Source organism: Neodiprion fabricii, chromosome 7, assembly GCF_021155785.1.
Source record: "Neodiprion fabricii isolate iyNeoFabr1 chromosome 7, iyNeoFabr1.1, whole genome shotgun sequence".
NCBI classification, from domain to species: Eukaryota; Metazoa; Arthropoda; class Insecta; order Hymenoptera; family Diprionidae; genus Neodiprion; species Neodiprion fabricii.
Genome location: NC_060245.1, coordinates 24,733,978 through 24,758,436, shown reverse-complemented (window position 1 = coordinate 24,758,436; position 24,459 = coordinate 24,733,978). Strand labels below are relative to the sequence as shown.

Here is a 24,459-nt window from a genome sequence, read left to right as displayed (position 1 = left end):
TTTCGATAATATATACACTACATCAGTTGATGACAAGTACTTGAGACCGACACGTGCGATTAAAGACTGGCATAAGTTCATTATAAATTGAGTCAAAGTAAAAGTTGCGAGACTATCAATTGTAATTATTAGGTACCGGTAACTCGTATTGCCTTGAAGGTATTCAGAGTCAGTTCACCCCTAGTATGGTTTATAAATAATTCTTTCTTGCATATGTAAAAAAAATACCGGCATGAAATTTTCCTCTTTTTGAAATATTTTTAATTCGATAAGAATTAAGGTTGTCTATAATTATTTATACACATTAGATTTTAGAATACCTAGAAACCAAATTGAAACTCGATTACAGTATCATGTCCAACATTTATGATATATATACCCTATGTGTACAGCCAGTTAAAAATACAATCGTGTTATGGATAAAACACGCACAAGAAACAAAATTGGACTCGTACATAAGTACACACAGTTTTTCCCCTTCGTCTTGTACTATACCGTTCCCATAGATATGCGATATCTACTGGAACATACGAGGATTTGGAAGATTGTTTTCCGGAAGACGGTGGAGCAACCCTCGCTCGTCGACACCATTCACTCCGCACACGTGCAACGTCGATAGCACTTTCTGCATCAATGATTCGTCATTCGGATGACTGCTTTTCACTAGATTCGTTGCTGCTAATTTTTTTTTTTTTTTTTTTTTTTTTTTACACCATCCAATAAAATTTTGATGTGAGAAATTATAGGAACAACAGAATGACAGCCGGTAAATTCCAGCGAATGATTAGATGCGGGTGCGGGTTGCGAACCTAATCGTCCAACTCGGACTCGTCCGAAGGACAACTTGATGAGATTTCGTCTACCATGCCACTTTCTTCGTCTGCACCACCTACTTCTACGGTAAGCCTGGAAAATACAATATCATAGTTTGTATTTTGATAACGAGACGAATTTAGAGAAGTCCGTTAAGTTAGCACAGCCACTTTCAAAATATTGATTTTTTTTCGTTCGAAATTTAGTTGCTTGTCATATGCCTTTTTCTTTTGCTCTATTCACGATTTGTTTGCTCAACTACTTCAGTCGAAATTTGTGGTGCTGCTAACTATCGAAAAAGTTGTTTATTAAATATTATTAGTATTATTAATTTTGTATTGTAAGATTAATAATGTGCAAAAAAATCTATAACAGCGAGTTTTTAGTGGGTATTATACTGCTACTATCTGAAAAAATATACATCATTCTACCGGGCAATCTCGACGAATTGCACACCCCCGAAATCTGACTCTTTGTTATTTCGAAGAAGTGCAATTCGTTTTGATTGCCTGGTATGATGATCTGTATTTTTTTTTTTTCGGACAGCAGCACTGTAATACCCACTAAAACCTCGCAGTTACAGATTTTTGTAAGCATTATTACTCTTACAGTAAAATAAATACTGAGAAAAAAGTGTTTGCCATGTTATTTCCATGAGATACATCGATCGCAGAGCGGACTATCTTATTGTTAGAATTGATGTAAAAAGCTCAAATTGAAAGGGAATTTCTTTGCATGTATTTGAAAGCGTTTGAGCCCCTGGGAGGATGCAAATTCTAAAACAACCCTATTAAAGACCATCCTAATGCACATATAATTGACACATACTTGCTCACGTATTTAATTTGTAAATTCCGTTATTATGTTAATGATATAGGAAACTAATTTGATGGCTTAAACGGAACTTTCAAACAGGTGCGATTCCTAACGTCAATATCACTACTACAGCATTATTAAAACAAATAAAATGTCTCCGTAATGCCTTCTTCGACTACAGACAAAATAGCCCGTTCTTTCCGGATCTCACGAGATGGGAAGCTTTTTACACACTTCGCAAAGTAAATAATTTTTCAGTATTTCGCGGAGTAGTCCCTTTATTTTACATTCTCCCAAATAACCTCATCCTTCAGCCAGTAGTAGATATCGAATTGTCACTTCAAGAAATCGCGAAAATTTAACTTCCTACTCCTGCAAATCCTACGATTAAAAATTGTAAGGTGACAGTGAAGAAGGTAACGGAAACTCTAACGGAAACAGCGTTCCGGAAGTTACGATCGCGGAATTGAACAAGACATAGCAGCGATTGCCCGTGTAGGAGTCATTGCTGTAGTAGATGCTGATCATTCATCGATCTGTTACGTATTCAGCCTTCAATTTGACCTTCGCATAACGGGATTAAGAACGAAAATTCGAACAGAGTAAGACAATTCCACAAATTACAAAATACGCAAGTGAAATGATAATGTTGCTGCTACATTTTATCTTTGCGTTGGTTAATACGTCGTTAGAAAGCGAGACGCGCATCGTTTTGATGCCAAAGATTCAAGCGTTAGGTAACGAGGCAGCGCAGTGGCGATATGAAAATGAAACAAAGTTCTTGCCTTGAGTTTCGTTCAATTGAAACGACATTTTTTTCGGCCTAAGAAATTCCGAAAATATGGTGCTTAGCTTGTTTATCCTGAATGCATTTCTGCAGCCTCTTTGACTCTTTCAGAATGCACTTAAGAGGACAACAGGACTCCATTCCCAATCTGCGTTCAAGTAAATATTAGAGTCGGTGTGATTATAAATAAGAAAAAATAAATGGGAAATTTCCAGCAAAACATACTGTCAAGCAAAATAATGTTTGTCACCGGTTACGATCAGCACTCGTTCCGGTTTGAATTGATCCCCACACCATTCGTCTCTCAAAATGCACGTTAGCTGATTTTAATATTCTTGTTTCACTTCTAGTTTAAACACAAACACTCATTCGTCAATGAGAGCAGAGAATTTTTTCATTCTTGGGACACTCACTTGTCAACGGTCCATTCGTCACCGCCGTCTTTCATCATCGACAAGGCCTGACAAAAATCTTGGCCGATATCTCGGAGATGTTCGGTATCGAGATGAAAACCAGCCAGGGAACCCTGGTCGCAACCGCAGAAGCTGCTCTCCATGGTGTAGCTTCTACAAATCGTGTATAAGTATAACAAAAATCGTAAGAAGAGAGCTCGAAAAATTATTCGGCGTAAGCGTGTCTTCGCATCGCTATGATACGAGTACATGTACATATATATCCGACCTAGCAACGCCTAATTGACGCCACACCGTAACTCTGGCAGTGGATTCCTTGCTTCTCTCAACTTTGAAGGAGCACAGAGGCAGAGCAAAGGCCGGTGATATCTTCTGCATCAAATGCGGCAGCATCTGCGGAACGATAAACGACATCGGTAAGATAAGGCTTAATTTTCAATGCTGCATCGACCTTACCAAATACTGCACAGGCTGGTCGGGCTTGGCTCTGTCAGCCGCGCTCCACGAGCCGGACCGACTACAGCCGAATAAGAATACGTTTTTCCGACGGGAATGTCCGTGATAATCAACGAATACGTGGGGTGGTTTCTGAAGGACTCTGGTGCAGTATTCCATCAGACCTTTGGTGTGGAATATGACGGGGTGTAGAATTTTGTTTGGATTGCTCCATCGTCTGTTCAAGTCTTCGGTTGTCAAGCCGTAACGATTGCTGAAAAAATGAAAACAAGGATCGACGCTGCGACGTATTTCTCGTACCACGGTCGTGTCGAGAAGAAAAATACGTCTGCCGCGCATGCTATGTCTGATCTTTCACCCACGCTACAGGGTTAGAATGCGAACCATGGCGACAAGGAGCCTACGTTGTAGGAATCAGCGAGGCGACTAACGGCATGGGATTTTAATAGTCAGTATGGAATTGCGGGGGTTCATCGGTTGTTACAAATCATCAGAGACGCCGTTTGTCGACGTCTGATCAGTTGCGTCGTTTAAGGATTCATGTGTAGTTGCAAGGATATTTCCGGCGGCCGGAAATCGACCCGCAGGAAGTGACAAGTCCGCGTCGCGCATACCAATACTAGGATAGAATATTGTGCTGACGTTTGCTAGGCATGGCTTAGGTTACGTGGTAGCCTTACGCAAGTTTGAATCTCTTTTTAATCGATTCTACGACCGTTCGGAAACGATACGCGACCCGTGCGGAAAGAAAATAGGATACGGTTCTCAAACAGCCTGGTCTTACGAATTGAACAAATACGTATATGTGAGAGAAGACGAAGAAAGTAATCGAAAATTTTATCTACCAGAGTGTGAAGAAATGTCATAATAACTAAATTCGACGATAAGTTCACGCGGTGTCGAGGCGCCTTTGAGAAACTATACAGCTGCCGAATTTTTCGGGAATGTGTTTTTCACTCTAAGATCGGAGCGTTCTCTTTTTGTTCAGCGGTCAGTTGGTATAATTGATCTAAAAATCGACCGTTAGCGATTGCCACACGAAGTATAGACGTCCGTCCATCCTTCAGAGTTCATTGTCTTTGATCGAATAATGCGCCGCGAGCGACAAAGTCCCGTTATCTTCGGAATGCTCGAAGGTTATTTCCTCTCCTGTCAAACTTGTAAGCAGCCATCAATTAACTCGGTCGAGGCACGAAACGCGCAATCAGGAATAGCCGAGCATTAAATTTGCCGGGATGATCTGGGGCTGTTTTCTTTCATTTCAATATGTTAAATTCAGTCTAAATACGCCTACCGTCGGGCGCATCTGTTTAGCGGTAATTGTAAAGAATCGGCGACCGATCACGCGTACGAATAAGTGACAGCCATACCTATAAGGCGAAACGTTGTCTCGACCATTACGCCGTGAGCGCGGGGACATTCAAAGACATACAATCGCTCCCGATTTCCACTGGTTCACTTTGATTTGCGTATTGCGGTGAAATATTTTTGTCGATAATAACGATTGGCATTTGTAATTCGGCGATTAGCGAATTGGTAGGTGAATTCGTCATGGCGAGGCAGCGGCCCTTTCGCGTCGACGTCGGCTCGTCCGTGCCGCGCGCCCCAATGTCAATGACTCGGTTGGCAGGAGCCTTGACCGGCAAGACGTCTCCTGCCCGTTCCGACCGAGAAATCGTCCAGAGAGGCTCGTAGAGTGCGCGAGGACTCGCTTCGTTCGTTGCTCGCTTAAATCTCTCCGTGCATCGTCGGCGTTGCGCCCGGTGCTGGTCGATATATTTTGTGAAAGTCCCGCGTCATCCGTCATCCATGGCTTGGCGGGCCCACCTTTGGTTGTCGAAACCGTCCACCATCCGGCACCGCCATCCTTCTGGACAAATACCCTCGAGTCGAACGGGGAACCTGCGCGGGAACCCAAACCCCTAATTCTCGTCGAAGGCAGCGGGAAAAGAGACCCGCGGGTGTGTGAGATTCGAAGAGTTACGCTCGTGGAGCTTTTGACGAGCGTAAAGACTGGCGGAGCACACGCCTGGCCAAACACTGCCGAATACCGACGAACGGTATTGAGTAGACAAAAATCAACGAATCGCACCCAAGCGGGACGAAAGAATTCACTCTACTTCCCCCAACGGGCATATAATTATTCAACCATTAGAACTGATTTGACTTTTTGTTTTCTTCCAGATTCTAGACACCGGCGGATGAGAGTTCGAATGACGAATTAGCCGCTTCGAGCGTCAGGATGCCCACAGTGATGAGCTGTTGGATGCAATAACAGCAACCTAACTCGAGTTAATTTATTTCTACTTTCAACTATACGTAATCAGATTCTACATGCATTTAAAAAGACGTAAATCGAGTCTTATAATGATTCACAACTTATTTTTGTAAAATATTTTCCGTGCGCATGCGCGCTGAGACTCCTGCACGATGTACGTGCGACGCTGCACGTTGTCGAACCGTCAGGCATTGTTCTCTCGTGAACTTACACTCGCGAAGAATTAATACTAGTCGAAAAATAGACGTAAAGGACATGGAAGAGATACGAATTTGGTTTTGGAAAGGGGTTGGATTTGTTACGTATTATTTTAAGAGAGTTTGAGTAAACGAACCAACTAGTTGTTACAGGGCAGGTCTAGGAATTTCAAAAAAAGTGAACGTGTTTGTCGAGTGGCCCTGCGTAAGTATTCTTTGAATAATGGACTTGACTCTTTATTGCTACTTCTAACGATTTAACTAATTCGTATGGTGAGAACAATGACTTTAAGGCCCTCATTGTAACGGAACGAGATAGAACTCGTTGATCAAAGCCAGAAGTTATCAAATATTTCATTGGAACGCCTATAAGTCCCTTATAATTGATACTTCATTCGTGTTTTTTAAATCAGAACTTAACTCGAGGTAGGTGGTTTTTACACCAAAAGGCTCATATTGACTTGATATTCAATTTTTGAGTAAGCGCTACTACATATCCCATTATCCACGCATTTCGAGTCTAGTAAACGAACGATAATGGGGAACGAATGATGTGTACTTTGCACAGGAGAGGGAACAAGGAAAACGAAAAGAATGAGGAAATCGACCAATGCTCGAATGCGAAGACATCGTTCAGTTTAGGCTTCGTAGTGTAAATTTACACTACTCTCAGATCTCAATGTTCGTTTCCCCTCGCAACGATTTTGGGATAACATTCTCCCCGCCCGCCTATTTTTTACGAGGTCCGTTCAAGCTCAACTATTGAGACGAGACTCACTCCTTCAGAACTTTTGCACCGTCGACCAACACGTTTTTTTTTCTTTTTTTTTTTTTTTACAAAGCTCACTTGCCTCAGGGCGGAAACGAATATTGGACGGAATGAAGCGTAGTCAAGATTTTATTGCTTGTTTCGAGAAAATTTCAGGCACTCGGGTACAACGGATAGCTAATTTTCACCATGGGTGAAAAAAGATCGAAGAAATGAAATGCCGGCGTTATTACAAACAGCGCAACTCTTCCAGTTTGTTATTCCAGCAGCATTTTCCGTTAACCACTGACTAATTTCGTCATTGTCACGGTTAGTTGGGATTCCACCCGCAACTTTTACGTACACGTATGCATTATTACAGTACATGCATCCATATAGGTAGGCATTTCTGTTGGACGTTATTTTTTTGTTCTTTGGCCTGATGCTGCCACCAAGAAAGGGACCGAGAGTGAAGTAAGTGGGAAAAGGCGTCGTCAAAGGAGAAAAAAAGAAAAGCAAGAGCAACAAAAAATGAAGGATGAAAGTAAAAACTATTGAGACAGAAGGGCTGCCAAAGGGACCAAAGGTTTCGTGGCAAAGTTTGTCCATTTCAGGTTGGTTATGTAGGGGTCTGGCTATTCCAGGGTCGCAGTTTAGGACTCTGCATGCACACAAACATGTGACTCGACACACGCACACTACCAAGAACAATGCGCTACACTACCGAGAAGCTATAATCCAGTACGAAGACTCGGGGAGTCGAGCGGAGCTGAGCTGATCTGAGGCCGGCGTAAGTATTCTGTGAAAAAGATTACGAAGAAGGGGGAAGAGTGGAACACAAAGATCGAGCAGCAAAACATAAAACTATCCTATATATAGAACCGATGCAAACTCGTAGAAACTTTTAACGACTCCTTAATTAACCATGCGAAACAAGTTCATGCAATGTAGAATGCCGAGGGAAGAAACTCTAATTGTAAAAATCCTCAGAACCGTCTCAGCATGACGCTGGACAAAGGCTCACGTAACTCATCCTTGGAGAATAATCGAACGACTCTTGGTTTTTGCGTCTAATTCTCATCTGCGTCAGCGGACTATCGACCCTTGCGTTAAGAAATCTACCAACCGGAGCATACAGGTAGTCGAAGGGGTTGAACAATCTTTTCAATGTACGAATATCTCGCGGTTTCACGCACACGCGGATCATTATCTTATGCCACGTTTACAGGCTGTGTAGGTACGTATGACGGCTTGTTGATAAAATGAAACGCTGCGGTCAGTCGAGTTGACACGGCGGCTTTGCCGCGTGTACGTGAGTATAGACACCGAAAGTTTCCCCTTCGCGTGTTATTAACACGTGACAGTGATTTAAAGCGAAAGGGGTACGTCGGGCCCCATTTGCTCAGCGGGATATCGCGAACGATCTGGTTTTGATAGTCGTATTAGCCGAGTGTAAGGAGGCAAGTATCTAAATATATCTGTGAAGCGGCATGTGCATAACGCGCCACTCGAGTCCTTAATTGAGGTGGTGTGAGGGGGGATTCTTCTTCGCGTGCCTGCGCAGGAGAGACTCTCACGGAGCTAAGAGGCTCGGAAAGGTGAAGGATACGTTCCCAACTACTTCGAGAGGGGTTCGCATGTTTGAAAATATTGTTCGCACGTCATGTCGATGGATACTCATCGCGGGCGAAGCATGTAAAATTTTGCAACTAATGTTTATACGCAGCTTGTCGACGTTATCTCATTAACCTGACGATGATTGTAGCGAGCGTTCGCCGAATCAAGGTAGAAGATTGGAAATGATCCAAAGAGGAAACTAGAGGCTGAAGTAACAGACGATATGAAAAAACTGGATCGAGTAAGATCTAGGAAAACCGGCTCCGGTATTGGGTGGCAGAAGGTAACCGTTATCGTTATCTTTTACTTTACGTTTTCTCATCGGTTCTGATAATTAACGGTAAACGCCCTGCGACAAATGTAATGGGCCTACGCTATAAATTCGCAGAGTAAAGGCTCTGGGAAGAGCGGAGAAAATGAATGAAACGTCGTAGAAAAGAGCAGAGCTGGGTGACTTTCAACGTCGTACGTCCAAGGGTCGTGTTCGCACTCCGCGAGTAGGCTGCAGGCTCGATGAGAAACCTTGAAATGAGGATCACTGCGTGCCCTAGGTTGATCTCGGGGCCCAGCGTATACCAAGGAAAGGTCGAGTCGAGGAGTCGCCGTCTTTTCAACCTTCGGCTAAGGCCAAGAGCTCGGGAATACGCCTTACCGAGGCTCCCGTGAGCAGCGCAGGAGTATCAGAAGCAGCAGGAGCGGGCAGCCTGAAATAGACCTGGTCAAGAATCGAACCCCCTCGCGGATTTTTTCTTTCTTTTTGCTCCTCTATTTTGCAAAAACAAAGTACTCACGGCGGCACGGCCCGATGCTCGGGAGCTCGCCGTGTGCTGAGAAGCTGCTTCTCTAGCGGGCGCCCGCTTTTCTCTTCTCTTCTCCTCTCCTCTCCTCTCCTCTCCTCTCCTCTCCTCTCCTCTCCTCTCCTCTCCTCTCCGCTACTCTCCTCTCCGCTACTCTCCTCTGCTCTCCTCATCTCCGCGGCTCGCCTGCCTCTTCCCCTCGCTATTCGCGTACACACCCGCTGCCCTCTGGACCCCTTCGGCCTACACGTCAACCGCGGAGTCCCCGCTATATCCGAGATCAAGCGAGCGTCTGCACGAGGCTTCTCCCGATATCGTGCAGGGTCTCCGCCGCAGCGTGTTAAGGAATGCGTGGCGTGGTGTACCTTCTTCACCGTCAGCCCGGCGGCGCTCGACGAAACCAGTCGACGAGTCACGACGACGAGGATGAAATTTTCACCCAGAGTAGATGTAACGAGCTCCGCGGCTCGGTACCAACAACGAGACAAAAGAATCGCTGCGGTCCCGTCGTCCGAGTCTTTTTCGGAACGATGATCGGAGCCCGAAGAGCGGAGGAGATGTTGGAAAACGCGCCCGTCATCCGCGACGAGGTAATTTCACGGTAAAAGCTACCCCGGGAGGCCCGCAGCGCTTACAGCTCTAGGAAAGAAATCGCGACCGCTTCACCGGCATCAATTTATTCAGGCGACTCTGACGCCCCGAGAGGGTGAAACGCCACCGCGATCCGATCCCTCGTGATAATTTACCGCCCCGCTGCTAACGGTGGCGTTCACGTCGTGACACGGTTCCACCGTCGTTTCGATGGCAAAATAACGGCCCTGAAAAACACCGGGGCGAATCCACCCAGCTCTCTTCCTCGGCCGGAGGAATTGACCATCTTCTAGCCGACTCGGCGTTGCTTCGTGAATCATCATCGGCGGCGGGTGACCCCCACCACCCTTCCTCGACGGACGTCGAGCGTGGCGGCCGAGCCGACGGAGGACTCTTAAGAGGACCGTCGACGCAGCGCTACGCCAGTTCGACAACGCGACCCTGACACCAACGTCCCTCGAATTTTACCTCGGGAACTATACCGGAAGTCGTATTAAACATATAACCACGATGAAGATCGCCCTCTTCCTAATCATCGCCGCGGCTGCTTGCACTTCGGGTGAGTACCGATAATCAATTACTCTTCAATTTTTCCCACTTATTTCCAGTAATCACTTATTATATCGGTCTGAGAGATACGACGGGAAGTCTTGTAATATACGATAATTTACTCTTCTTAACTTTAATCGCCGTTTTATATCAATTTTTTCATAACATTTCTACGATCAAGCCCGTTGAAACTTTGCTGGTACTCATTGAATGCATAACGCGACAAAAAATTATCGCTCACTTCTGGTTCGTGCCGATTGCTTAATTTTGCTACTGTTTCGAACATTTTTATACTCTCAGCTCGTAAAATTAATGAATTTCTTGAATCAATTAAAATAACCAAAAAATTGCTTCATCTGTAGATTTGATACCGTTGCTTCTTATTTTTATTGCCAGAAGAAACTAAAGAAACAGAAATGAACGTAGAAAAAGACGGCGCCTGTACCTAGATAGGTGCATATATTCAAGTCCTATTTATGCAGAAAGATTTACGTCAATTCGAAATTAATATCTGGTTCGGAAGCTACGGCGGATGAGTAGAATACGCTAGTTGAACGTACAATTAAGCAGCGATCGTATCGAAACGGTCAGGAAATACGTGCTTACAAGCAATCGGGTTGAATTGGTTATACGATTTCTCAATGTTCCGCGGCTTGCCTACTTGTGCACAACTGGGTGTTGACGACCACGCGGTCCGTTGATTGCAAAGAGCCGAACGCGATTCTAAGCATCCGCCGAGCGATGACGAAAGCTTACCAAATTTTCCAAGTCCAACTGGATTCCAGCTCGACAAAATTTAAAATCAAAATACGAACCGCAGAGTTCAAAGTTGAAGAGACAAAGTAAGAAAAAAGTACAACGGCGGTTCCCACGTACCCTCGTTCAATTTCTTGCGCGCCTACCACGACGTATACGTTGGCTCAAGGTCATCAGGTCATTTACCACCTGCTCTACCTGTTCCACGATCTACACGCTTGGGAACTTGTTCGCATTTCTAGACCAGAGTAACACTTCCCCCGAGGGCACGAAGTTTCGACTCGCGCTCGGCAAACGCTTCGACTTACCCTCTTTTTGTGTTTGTACATTTACTTTTTGTCCTGCCGCTTTGCCTCGGGGTACTTTTTTTCTTCTAGCAACTTACCGGGTATATACGGAATACGGGCACAATAATCCCTGCCCGGTTGCATAAACTAAATTTGTCCCTTGATCCGTGGATAAGAATTTTGTTGAATGCAGACGGACGTATTGTACATGTATAATTTCAGTGTACAGCGGAATCGCCGGGAATGGTGAGGTAGCTACTCGAAGGCAACACCTTTACCCGAGAAATTTCCCTGCCTGCACTTGTTTACACATCAAACTTGGGTCAAGAAACTGTGAATAAACGATCGGTTGTGAACTATAACGTATCATTCGACGACATTTAATTTCAATTACACAGTTGTTGTTATTTTTTTTTTCTCTCTCTCTCTCTTACATCGACGCGATAAGGAGAATTTCTTATTTCGAAATATCGTCGATGTGAATACAGTAGTCCCCTAATGAACGTATCATTTGTAAGTACCGCTGTGAAAAATGTTCCCCAGCTGCGCTGCTCGACTGGAGATAGAACGAATTGGAGTCAATGAAACATCAACGAGCGCGTTATTGCCAGGCGTATAACCTGCAACTCCGACGACAAGTTCAATGGAACAATTAAGTGTCGTGTCTACGTGTATACCGTATACCGACGAGTAGGAAAGGAAAAGTTTTGCTGGTGTAGAAGCGAGGAGAAGTGTACGCGATGCATTTATAAATCTATCTGAAAATAATGAGTTACGCAAGGTAGGCTAGGCACGATTAACGATTACGAAGTTGTACGTAACGGTTATAAAGCTCGATCTGAATTAGGAAGTGTGATGGAAATGATGGCACCCGTAACGCGCGTGGCGTTGACGCGTACATGTCGACGGTTGATCGATGAACGCAGGTTACTCGGATACAGTTATAAAGAGACTTATATCAATTTTTATAACGGACTGTAAGAATTCAACGCGGACACATTGTACAAGTGTCCGCTCGCTCTGTCTGCAGCAGTTCAATTCAACTCGTTGAATGAAAATCTGGTTGAAATTGAGTGAAGTTTTCTGCCGACTGACCGCAGTCGTAATTCCGGATACCAATAGCATCGAACGAATGCCTACGATTTTCATGTATTGATTGCAACCCTGCGTTGTTGAATACCCCTTCAAATTTCTAATCACGGGTTAGGTAAGGATGAATTTTTCTTCTGATGATACCCCGTGTACGCATACCACGCACGTCGAAGATGACGGTTCGAAACGACAGCTTTGGTAGCCAGCCAGCAGCTATAGCCTGGGATCGTTTCAAGCAAACACGTGCGCGTTGTGTGTGCACGGCGCAACCGTCATTCACACCCGTAGCAATGAATGCGGCGTGAATATATTAAGAAAATATGCTACGGGAAACTAAAAGGGACGAGCGGTATACGCGTACAATGGGAACTGGCGACAATTTCAGTTTCACGGAATTACTATTCCCGGAAAGATCTCTTTTCACCTTTCTTTATTAACCAACGTCAAGTCAAACGAGTAGGTACCGATCCATTCGGACAATTGATTCCTCGCTATTGTTCAATTTTTAAAAATTATTATTTCATTTGTTTTTTTTTTTTTTTTTTTTTTTGTGTTTTTTATCGTTTCAGCGCAAAGGATCACGACCATTCAACTCGATGGAGTGCAGTATTACGTGTCGAGAATGAACCCGTACAGTCTTGAACTGAACTACTTCTTGGCTTATCAGTACTGCCGGTCGTTGGGGCTTCAGTTGATTTCTTTTGAAACAAAAGAAAAGGCGGACACAATGACGCAGTACTTGCAAAACGCCGGTTACACCAAATTTGATTTCTGGACATCGGGCAACAAGCTCGGAACCGACATGATGCTGTGGATGAGCACCGGCCTGCCCTTCAATTCGACCTTTGATTACATGCGAAAACTTCCGGGACGCAGCGAGACCTACGTGCCTCGAGGAACAGAGCCTCAAAGAATAGCGAGGGAAAGGTAAGATAAAAACGCACGCGAGCAAACGCTTTTTTCCTCTGAAAGAGAAGAGCACTTGTTTTGTGAACGAACAAAGTCCAAGAGATAGTTGTAAAATAATTTGAGGAAAAAAACTTGTCTCAAATGTTTAGCGGTGAGAACGGAAGTGCCGATTTGTGCGTCGTTATGAAGGCGCCGACGTTGGAATGGGTAACCGAGGACTGCACCCTCTTCAAGGATTTCATATGCGAACAAACGAGATGCTACTACTACAACTACGGCAGCATTCCAGTCTCGGCGACACAGGGGTAAGAGGTGAGACATGTATTTAGATACGCAAAAACAACCTCTCACGTAGAGAAACGCGGCCGATCTCTTTAGCGCAACCTGAAAGGAAGTCAACCAGCAAGAATGCCATGTAATCTGCAACTATCTACTTGCCAACTTTCATTAAGTCAACCCCTCAGAATCAGTTGAACATATTCGTAATACGATTTCTTTCTACGGTGATACTGTGGTGATATGTGCACGCAAGGGTAGTTTAACACGCGGGTTGAAGCTCTGATTGTACTAATAAATGAAAGCTTTGAGTAATTAGCGACGGGACGAGAATCGAATCAACGATTTGCACCTGTTTCGTATTGCAGAAATCGCCGGCCGTACACGACGACCACAACTGCCGCGCCGGCAGCCGTGGAAGATAAAATCGAAGACAAAGCAATCACGGAGGAAAACGCTTCAACATCGGACACTGAATCAGAAGAGAAGGTGTCCGAAGATCCTATCGTTAATAGACTGGTAACGGCTGTTCCCGCTTCCGCTTCCACGTCCGACTTCGACCCCAACACCGAGACCTCGGAGAGAATTTCGAAAAGCGACATCGTCGAGGATCAGGGGGAGGAGGATGATGAGGATATGGCCAGCGCCGAGAAACACACCGGGCCTGACCACATCCCAGATATCGCCAGCTTGTTCGCTACTAGAAAAGACCCTGCATTCGACGGCCTCGAAACCCGTGAGGTCCGTCCGGCTTCGGCGCAGGCAGAAAACTCCGAGGACTACGAGGTCGCGGAAACCGAGCTGCCGAACAACGCGCTGGAGGACGCGCGCACCATCGGCCCCTACGACAACTCCCAGCAGGACTACGTCAACGATCAGCCGATCCAAGACGAGCCCGGTGCGCCCCTCAAACAGCTGGACGACGACTCGAGCACCATTTTGCCGGAAGCGGAACCAGGGTACAGGTACAATATCAAGGTACGCTCGAATGGCAAGGTACTAGACCCTCCGTCCAATTAATTGTATGCCTAGATTAAGACTTGAAAAAATTTGAATCGTCGACCGTTTTATTACATAGATTTTAAGTGCGAAGGAAGTCAAAGTGAAACGAACGAAAAATGTTCAAGGATTTTACTGGCAGTGTATACATTGTATCCGGGAAAGTGCTTATAATCCGTTTGTCATTTGTCTTTGGGTTTTCACTTATTACTATCGAAATGCTGTTGATTCGTAGGCGGATCCGGTTTGGAACGTAAGGTTCGCGATACTCGCAGATGCGATGACACATTTTATTCTCATTGTTTCCTTATTTTCGTACTTTTTCTAATTCAAGTTTGTTTTTTAACCTATTCTACTACCATCGCACATCCTCGTATGTGTCACACGACCGATAGTCACGGGAGGTGAACGAATGAATGAAAAATGAAAACGAAAGAGCAGACAAACCGTATGAAATACATTAAATTCACCTGGGATCTACGGCATTGGAATCAAATCATTCTCAGCTATGGCGTAGTGACGAGTAATTATAATTACACTTACGGTAATTAGTTTTGGTGTTGGTCAACGGGTGCCTGAAACACTTGCGATTGTAATCGCTCTCACGTGTCGTTTATTCATCGATTGAGATACGTTTGCAAGGCGGAACGTTTCCAATCGCTTGAGAGAATATTTTCAAATATAGTTTTATATTATACAAGGAATCTCTGGCGAGAGGGCAGCCTCCGAGCCACACGCGCACAACTTTTACGTTTGCCGTTTCGCCGGAGATTCCCTGTACAAGTTTTCAAACTTGATCGATGCGACAAAAACGTTTCTGTCATCCGAACGTATCAATTCATTGACACAGACAGTTCGATTAGTCAAAATTACCTTAGCCTCTAAGAAAACTCTTCTTAAATTGTATACGTTTATTCATAATTATACTGTACCTATAATGTTGCGAATGAGAATTTTGTATGACTGTAAATCAATAAAGGTATTACTACATTTCTATGAAACCTCAACAGATGATTGCCTAACCGTTTGTTGTCATGTTTTTCTCAATAAATTCCATTTCGCAGCGACGTTCAAATATATCGACTTACGGCAGTAAAACTTATTGCCGTAAAATTCATCAGATCCGCATCAGAATGGCATTACGAACAGAAAGTAATTTTCGTTCGTCTTACGAATGTCATCATTCACAACACGATGATATTTACCGCAAAAAAGAACCGAAGCAAGTGTTCGAAACATCTGCGTCGATTGGCTGAAGTTGGTTGCAGACTTACCAACCGTTGATAACACCGTCGCTATTCAACATCGGAACAACTTTAAACACGTAATCATCCCTCAAGCTGCTAGCGTAAGTTGAGCTGGCCAAAAGCGCTACGAGGGTACCGTGCATCACCCACGAGGCGTTGCTCTCACCCGGATGCACTCTCGACGTGAGGAATATGATTTTCCGGTTCTGAAAATCGATTCTAAATTAACCCTAATAGAAATTATCCCGTATTCGGTGCGTCGGATGGTCAGACTCGCCTGTATGGGATTACTCTTCGACTCCGGCGCGGTGATGGTTAACACAGGATTCTCGTTATCGTTCAGGGTATTACAGAGTGGCTCCGCGCGAAAATAAATACCCGACGGCGAGAGGTTCTTCGACCACTTCCAAATGTTGGCCATCATCTGGCTGTAGGTGTAAGGAAAATGGTAAGCCAGGTAGCAAACGTCGTAGGCGTGGGGGAAGGTGACGGTGAAGGACGTCGTCAAGTAGTTCTTCTCCTTGGTAGGCCTCTGATAGCAATTCCTGTAGTAGCAAATATCGGAACCGGTTCTTACCCACCCGGGCCTCCCAAGTTGCGCTTCTCTCACACTGAACAGTATTGGCTTCATTCCAAAATTGAACTGCGAATTTGCTTTCTCGCAATTTATTATATTGAAGGTGTACGGAGAGTTTCCCTCCATGTTCGAAACCTCGAAATAAAACCACTGATGCCTTGACCCGCTGTTCACATCCGGTGTCAATATGAGGTCGTACTCGCGAGGGCTTATCTGCAGTCATGAAAATAATTATAACTCGTCAGGTGTTTCTGTTACGAGAAACATGAGGAGAGCGGGGATAGGTTGAAGCAAGCCAACTCTGACGGTTGATTGTCGATACCGTCCAACGCCGACATATCTCACAAGCTGTATGAACCACCACCTCGCTCCACTCTGTTTCCAAAGATGGCGTAACTAATATTCACCTGCACAGCTTTTCTCAGATTTCCGCTTTCGAACCGCGACTCGAACTGCAACCGCTTCGAGTCGCTGCTCCGCTTCCCGATTATTTTCTCATCCCAGTTACAGAGGAGACGCTGAGACGATCCCCGGTCCTCTTGCGACGAGAAGTTCGCAGCCAATTGATCGAGATCGTAGGCTGTTTCTTGCATCAATGCCGCCGGATGAAGTCCCCGATCGACGCACGTCAGCAGTTTCGATCTACACACCTTGCGATCCTTGTTGTTAAGCGGGGCCGCTTTGCCAAGACCCTCGCCTCCGACTAAATCTGGATAGGCAACTTTGACAAAGCTTATCACGCTCTTTACCGTGCTGGCTACCACGCAGTAGGCGTGTTGGTCTGTCATATGCGACGACAAGTCTGCAAATGTTCGCAAACCTTTGCCACTGGCGTGACCCTGGACATTGGCACCGGTCTTGCTAACTTTGGCAAAACCGTCGACGCACGTCGCTTTAGATTTATCCAGTTTGTTTCTTGTGGATAATTGATTTTGAAGAGTGCCAAGTTCTCGAAAGAAACAGTTGTACCTACAACGGAATACGAATTTCGGCACCGGGCAAGTCGCATTTTTGTTCTATTATTTATTTACTTATTTATTCCATTGTTGTTCCCATCGTATTTGCCCTATTTTATAGTTCGTAATTTTATCGCTTACGCAAGAAGATCTTCCTCCGATCTTTGGAAATTTACGACCCCGGAGAAGAATTTATTTTCATCGATATCATTGCCGGTACGAAGGGTACTCTGTTTGGTTTGTGGAGAGTTATCACTTTCCTCATCGTCACACGAGTCCACGTCGCTGTATACCCTCCCAAGAGACGCCACGCTGTTAACCTGACTGTCAGCATCGCTTCCGCTTTCCGTACCGTTTGTCAGCCTCGCAGTTATTTCTGGTAAAATGAATCTATTGTCCACGGAAGAAAGAAATGCAAATTTCGATAAGAAAATGTGAGGTGAAGAATTTTTTGAATTCTCATCTACGACGACGAAAAAAGGAAGAAGTAGCCGAGGCGTAAGATACGCATCGTTTGGCTCAGGATTACCTGACAGGTGACATTTCAGGCACCGGTAGTTCCTTCTTCTCGAGGCACTGATTTATTATGCCACAAACGCGTGACAATAGGCAATCGTAAGATTTCTCTTCGGGACAATTTGTGCAGAAGCTATAAAGAAGTTGTAGCCCACCGTTTGACTTTATTGCCTTCCTCCCCGACTCTAAATCAACACGAGCGAAAGGTGTAGATCAATCGACAAGTGGATACGAGAGACAAGTAACAGTGGAAAATTGTTCTTACTTATTACGCAGAGATGCTGCAGTGTGTTCAGACAGTAGTTGGAAATTTTCAGCCGAATTGGCCCATCGAACCTCTCCCACCTGTCGAAGAGCCGCATTAAAAGGTGGACCAAACCTATCTTGACGAACTTTGTACAGCAGAGTTCTGAAAAATTTATTGAAGCCTGTGGGTGAAAATCGAACAAGCATCGACACAATTTGATAGTCGAGATCACGATATTTTGCTACATCATTCACGTACTGCTGACCGTAAAATATTTGAAACACTCTAGCAATGTTCTCAGTTTTAAATGAGGAGAGTAGCCGACGCAGACAAACGTTTTCTCCAAAGTAGGGACGATCCCATCTTTCACCAATATCTGAAGGGAAAATGCTGAAAGTAACAGAAAGACGTTTGGTAGATTTGATCGTCTTGCTACGTCACCCGAGAAAAATGTATAATTTTAATCGGGAGCAAATCATTTCAAACTTACAGTTCTTAGCCAGACTTTTGATCATCAGTAATAAAGGGAACAGAGTTCGGCTGTTGTTGTAGTTTACTTTCAACAACGAGTGAAACATTTTCGTCGAATTGAGCATCTTCACTTTTGTCGAGAATTTTTGATCTTTTTGAGCAACCTAAATAACGACAGACGCAATCACAAGTCTTTTCGTGACGACACAAACTCGTGATACGCTGCTTGAAAGCTTCAATACCTGTCCCAGTATCCGCAGAAGCTCCTGTACGAGAACCTCGGTCATTATCGTCTCTCTGTGTTGCAGGGCGTTCAGTAAGCGTATCAGAACTTGGGTACCACCCAAGTTTATCAGCTGGGAAATAGCCAACCTGCTGTTATTCCCTGAAACACAGGTAGGCAGAAACGCGTTAGACTCAACACCTGTCAAAATCCGCTACGTTGATTTATCAGCAGCAGTTGCGTTTCCCTTACTTATTGCACTACGATTCTTCGACCCGCTCGACTTGGCCTTTCCGATTCTCGGGGATATACATTCGTGGAGAATACCAGCGACGCTGCAGTTTGCCACGTTGTCCTTGCAGCTCTGGAAAAATAACGAGAGGAACGGGGGAAGGCTCTTGAAACAAGACTAAAATCATAAATGACTCGCTCTCTTCCTTCGCGCCTTCGCCATAGGCAAGCTAAACGACGCGCACGTTGCACCGTCATCGTGTAACGTTGAAGCGATTTTTAGAATTTTGTCGAAATTAAATGGACGGGTATTTGAGATAGGTACTTGGAAGATTGGTAAGTTCGGCATCAATTTTGTATCCCCGGGGATCTCCTCCGACTATCGGATAACGTAAAACTTCTATTATTGGCCGCGGACACGTGTCGCATGTCGTGCATACCGCTGCTGACAAACTGCTGCATGAAACTGTACCCATACCACTGTACCGGTTTTTATCGAACGCACGTTTGTTTGGCGGGCGGCAATGGTCTCCAAGGTTTTCACCAGCCTAGGATGTACAGAATTGACCCTAAAACGGTTACGTTATTTTTTTTTTTTCTCTCATCCATTCCGGTAAAGGGGGGTGAAAAAACGCCCCAATCTTTTAAATTTCATCTCTCGGGTGCATTATATCGTTGAGGTCCTGTAGGATCTCATTTTCTTTGTTTTTTAATAAAGAATCACAGGGGCCAAAAATTTTTTTTGCGAAAGTTCCTCTAGGGTCAAGTAATATCCATTTCCGCGGAAACAACTTTCCCAGAGACGCACCGCGCCGATATAATCTAATTTTTACTAGGTACATATGTTACCTCGTATTATCCGTCACAAGAAACATTCCGACGTCTGTTACTGACGACGCAAACTGTGTGATTTCCTTTTTTTTTGGAATGTAAGAGATCGAAATTGAATCAGAATTATTATAAACAATTCCAAAGTGTAAAATTGAATATTTTCAAAATTCTAGCAAGGGTTTTTCTCATATAAAAAAAGAAAAATGAAGCTCCTCACTGTTTGTCCCCTTCCCCACATAAAGTGAAACAGTACTTTTTCAACGTTTGGATAGCTGCAAGTGGCGGCAATTGTTTTTTTTTTTTTTTTTTTTTTTTTTATGATTAATCAAATTATAGAATTAAAAATATTTAATAATAGGTGAAATTTTATACCGTCGGAGTATTTTGTAAATATCATTCTATTTGGTTGATTTCTCAATTTTTTCTGGATATTTTTCTTTTATTCTCTCTCTTATGATCGCTTCGATTCAAAACTACGAGAAATAATAATTGGCATCTGCCACGAATTGCAAATTTCATAACTTTCACCTCAAACTGCATGGGGAAAATTGTCTAGAAGTATAAGTACCTTTCTCGTAGTTGAAAGCTCAAATGAAATCAATCTTTGCCAAAAGCATATGCGAGAGACATTTATTTTTAGACAGAGAGAGTTCAGTGCGCTCTTGTATATATCTCTACCCACGCACGAGACTCCGATACCCAAGACAAATTATTCTATGGTGTAGTTTGACTCTTTTCAAGTAGGGATTTGGGAAAATTGATATCGAAAGTGATGTTCTCGGTCCAGAGACGAGAGTCGATATATTTTCAGAGTGAACTGTTTCTAGTGCACCGATCTAACTCTAGTTCGCTGACCGATGATATTATAACGCGAGAGGCTTGAATCGACGAACGGTTTTTGCGTCTGGCCTCAATATCACAGCGCCGAACGTTGGTAGGTATACGTATCCGAACGTATTTGAAATAATCGTTTTATGGCCCTTAGACGACGCGACGGTATCTAAATTGTATTTTTATGGCGATAGATTGTTGCTGGGAGTGTCGCCTACAAACTGTGCAACCTGTTTGGTATTTCCAAGGGTATTGCACCGTTTGAAATTTTATTAAAAAAAAAAGGAAAACGTCAATTTATAGAAAATGTATGTTACCTCCAAAATCTTCACAAGTATCTCGATTGTGTTGGAATTTTTTCGCCACAGTTTTTCCAAGGTTCGTTCTCTGGTACGGCGCTCTGTGGATGTTTTTTACAAACAATGGATCATCGCAAACTAAGACAGACTTAACATTGTTGCCAAAATTTGGCGAGTATCGAGAAGTTTTTTTGTCGGTGATAAAAATACCTAGCTCCCTCAAAAAAGTCGGTCAGTAAAAGACAAATTGGTAATCAACGATTTCAGGTTAGAGTGAAGCAAATCTAGGTCAAAGCATCGACGCACGGAATATAGTATATCATGCGCGGGTAGTACAGGTCACGTGGTGACAGGTAATCGAACTTCTCCGACACTTTGGAAATCAAAATGATCTATTTTCAACACTGGTTAATTCAATTGAAACCAATATTGCACGAATATCTAACAACGAAACTGCGGCCAAAACCCCATCATCGTCTAATATCTTCCCAGATAATGCAAATAAGGCAGGGATTTTTTTTTTTTTTCTCTCAGCAAGGTTTTCGTACACGTGCGGAAATAGTAAGATTAATTTCTAATTACGACAGCGAGTACGAACGCGTGTTCGCAAATTGTGCAAAATACCGTGTACAAGAGGTATAAATTTAATATGAAATTGCTACTTGGCAACAACCAATTTTAGCAACAACCTGACACACTGCCAGACTCATGGATTTCTGGATTTTTGCCAGGATATAATCCGTCGTGATTACAAAATAGTTGCGTAACAACAAAAACATGAGAGTTTCACTGACGAGGACTGATTTTTAAAAATAATTTCAGATTTCCCGATAGGAGTGATCATTTGGAGGAAAAAAGTGGCCCATTTCACCGACTTGTCGTTGAGCCAAGGAGAAGATCAGTGACAGACAACGAATCCATTACACATATATCCAATTGGCGTGAATGAAAAAAAAAAAAAAAAATAAATAATAAACAAAATGATGAAAAGGAAGAAAACGAGATGAACTGGAATTGGCTGCGGAAGAGGAAATGAAAAACTTTCTAGTGCTGCACTACATCTAATTTCTGGCATCAGTTTGGCGCGCTTTAAGAAGTTGGGTCGGTAGGCAACGAGATAAGGAAGGCATGCTTAAAACGTTTCTCGGGCACGCTATGCGGCAGTAATAACGAATTGAACAAATCTTTGTAGCTTATTACCACCGCAGCGAGTCAAGGTTCATGAGAATTGGTAATTAATTCAGCCCCGCGTCTAACAGATCGTGCAAACGTCTTTATATGCTAGATTCAAAATCACTCGAGACAAATTTTGTATCTCCTTTGAAAAGAGAAATCTCACCCCAGTGAAATAATGTGAATCGTAACCATCGTAAACAACGGTGCAGACGGGCGCTAATTTCTTTTTAAAAATGTTAATTTATACCCGAAGATGTGAGTTGTGCGTGTAACTTGGCAGCCACCGATCGAACAGTTTCCGTACTTTCCTGCGGCTTGAACGCACAAATTCTTAATTTTTCTATAAGCGCATCGCTTACAGCTTCGTCCATCGTCTTGTTGCTGGCTGTCATCGTGCTAGAAAAAGAGAAACGTGGTCATTCTCGGTATACTTGTGAATTGACGCTATAAATTGAGACGAGATTTCCACCCAACAAAAAATCTTGACAAACTCTGAGCCAGGCGAACAAGTAATAATAATTTTTCATCCAAGTTTACTAGGCAAAGCGGATCGTACCACTAGAGAAGCATTAATGGCTATACGCAGAATAAACATCAATGAAAGGTCCTTGGCTATTTGCCAAAATTGACCTCATCGTTTTAATATAAAGGTACGTGAATTGACGTGACGTGCATCACCTACGAATCGCGACAAACTATTCCCCATAAGCGTAATGATTATGAGGTATTCTGTGATCATCGTGACTATTAGAGTAAAATTGTTCATCTGGGTCGATTCTACTCAAACTTTGACCACCAAGACGATGTATAAAAATTTGACTCGAAACAATCATTGGCTTTGTAAAATAAATCGAGATAAAAACCAGCGAGGCTCCTAATGACAAATGCACTCCCGACCTTAAGGTTTATTTCATTATATTAAATTAATTTGATCCTTCAATCGGATATTTACTCATCTTCGGGTTCTTCGGCGTCTTCGAGAAACTCCACGAACTCCATGGGCTGTTGATTTTCTTTAATCTCCGCAGGCCCTTTGCCGCAAGTTTCCTTCATTTCACATCCGAGTCACTCAACTAAACCGCAATATTTTCGAGCAATTTCACGTACTTGTAAAATATCGTTGACCGAGTACAATGAACTTATCTTGACGTGTATCGGCCAATTGTTCAACAGACAGGAATACGTCGAACAGACAATAAAGTGGCTAGTCGGACTGACTTCTTTCACGGAAAGTTCGCATTTCTCAACGATCTAGTTTATACATCGGCTAAGAATACATTCGGGAGAACCACCTTGCGAAAGGCAAACAGTCCGGTGGCATAAAAGAAGACAAGAGACGTACGGTTGGTGATTCTAATGGTACTGCTAACCGATCACAGTAAAAAATCTGGAAGTAGTCGATTGAATTAAAAAGAGTTTGCTTGTTGTGGGTAAATGCGACGTTAAAAGAGTACCGATGATACGGAAGTGCATACGTATCGCAGTGCCATTATTATCGTCATTATTTTGACTTTCTATCTATTCCGTGCTTCGATTACGTCGAGTCCGATAAGCCAATAAAACGGCAACGCGGATGTTTTTATCCGGGAGGTAAGCGAGCAAGGGAATCACACGGCGACCTCGCGCCTCCTCGGTCAGAGGCGGTTTGACGTTTTGTGCTGCCAAAACTATGTTTAAATCCCAACTGCACACGCGACCGGCGGTGTGCCTATTATTAGAACGCGTCTTTCGAAAAATTATCACTTTCCCGAGCAACATGTGCATTCATAAGTACGCAAGGAATGTAGTTCGTCTGTCGTCCGTGAATAACGCAACGCGGATTAACCGTGACGAAGTACAAAGTCATTCGGAATTTCATTGATGTTTAAAAAAAAAAAGAAAAGCTGTGAATGCCGTACTGTAAAGAAAATCAGCGATCAAACATCGATGTCTAATAATTCGAATAACGCTATATCTGATATTATTAATAAGTTGGCACTGGCAGGCTTTTGGATTTAGGTAATTTGAGTTTGAGTACGGCGCGGTTGGATTACTCCGTATATCAACTCGAATAAATTCGGACTGTCGTGCATAATTATTTTTCACATCTCAACGACAGGTGGAAGTTTTTACGAAATATTTGGCAGGTGGACTATTTACTGTGGAAACGAAACTAATATGTCTGCATCACCACAACATCACTATTGACGCGACAAACATCAGTGCGTACTTAACGTTGAAGTACGGAAAAAAAACTTGTCGGAAGTATAGCTAACACTTTTATTAGTACCTAAGTGTCCTCCTCCTGCTTCTCAGATCTCAAATAAATATAAACCGACTGAGAAGAATTACAAGCAAGTTCTTAACGTTGCAAACAGTATTCGCAGAATGAATGATTATTCTGGTAATTTATTGTTTTGAATAATTGTTTCGTCTCTGCAGGAACGGTTCAACACGGTCCAAACACCAATTGTAAAGCGCATCAACGATCTTG

General features: G+C 43.5%; 2 protein-coding genes across 8 annotated transcripts; one reads left to right on the top strand and one right to left on the bottom strand.

Annotated features, from left to right (window-relative positions):
- Positions 1–13: 13 nt before the first annotated feature.
- LOC124186891 (cytosolic carboxypeptidase 1-like) lies at positions 14–23,784 on the bottom strand. 6 transcript variants are annotated; one of them, XM_046578989.1, is made up of 18 exons: positions 22,939–23,784; positions 22,234–22,382; positions 20,829–20,911; positions 18,871–18,982; positions 18,638–18,780; positions 18,415–18,559; positions 18,183–18,314; positions 17,943–18,086; positions 17,691–17,862; positions 17,303–17,551; positions 16,613–17,174; positions 15,906–16,418; positions 15,656–15,834; positions 3,286–3,538; positions 3,098–3,222; positions 2,830–2,982; positions 2,415–2,564; positions 14–906 (listed from the first exon to the last, which is right to left on the bottom strand). In XM_046578989.1, exons 1-17 carry the CDS (start codon positions 23,037–23,039, stop codon positions 2,453–2,455), a joined length of 3,327 nt encoding a protein of 1,108 aa, XP_046434945.1. In that variant the 5' UTR covers positions 23,040–23,784; the 3' UTR covers positions 14–906; positions 2,415–2,452. The 6 variants fall into 6 exon arrangements, 5 of the variants coding, with proteins under 5 accessions (XP_046434945.1, XP_046434948.1, XP_046434947.1 ...); XM_046578992.1 differs by having other exon boundaries at positions 22,234–22,379; positions 22,943–23,784; XM_046578991.1 differs by lacking the exon at positions 2,415–2,564.
- Positions 9,911–15,378, top strand: LOC124186892 (C-type lectin 37Da). Of its 2 annotated transcripts, none has more exons than XM_046578995.1 (4): positions 9,911–10,072; positions 12,767–13,124; positions 13,256–13,411; positions 13,751–15,378. In XM_046578995.1, exons 1-4 carry the CDS (start codon positions 10,024–10,026, stop codon positions 14,400–14,402), a joined length of 1,215 nt encoding a protein of 404 aa, XP_046434951.1. In that variant the 5' UTR covers positions 9,911–10,023; the 3' UTR covers positions 14,403–15,378. The 2 variants fall into 2 exon arrangements, with proteins under 2 accessions (XP_046434951.1, XP_046434952.1); XM_046578996.1 differs by having other exon boundaries at positions 13,256–13,418; positions 13,751–13,814.
- Positions 23,785–24,459: the final 675 nt, after the last annotated feature.

Bases quoted from the DNA above. Each gene is read 5' to 3' on its own strand.
- LOC124186892 (XM_046578995.1), top strand. From the start codon at position 10,024: ATGAAGATCGCCCTCTTCCTAATCATCGCCGCGGCTGCTTGCACTTCG. The intron at 10,073-12,766 runs GTGAGTACCGAT...TTATCGTTTCAG, and splicing joins CGCGGCTGCTTGCACTTCGG to CGCAAAGGATCACGACCATT. The intron at 13,412-13,750 runs GTAAGAGGTGAG...TTCGTATTGCAG, and splicing joins CCAGTCTCGGCGACACAGGG to AAATCGCCGGCCGTACACGA.
- LOC124186891 (XM_046578989.1), bottom strand. From the start codon at position 23,039: ATGAAGGAAACTTGCGGCAAAGGGCCTGCGGAGATTAAAGAAAATCAA. The intron at 22,383-22,938 runs GTAAATATCCGA...CTCTTTTTCTAG, and splicing joins GCCGAAGAACCCGAAGATGA to CACGATGACAGCCAGCAACA. The intron at 3,539-15,655 runs GTAAGTCTGCAA...TCATTTTTTCAG, and splicing joins GACGGTGTTATCAACGGTTG to CAATCGTTACGGCTTGACAA.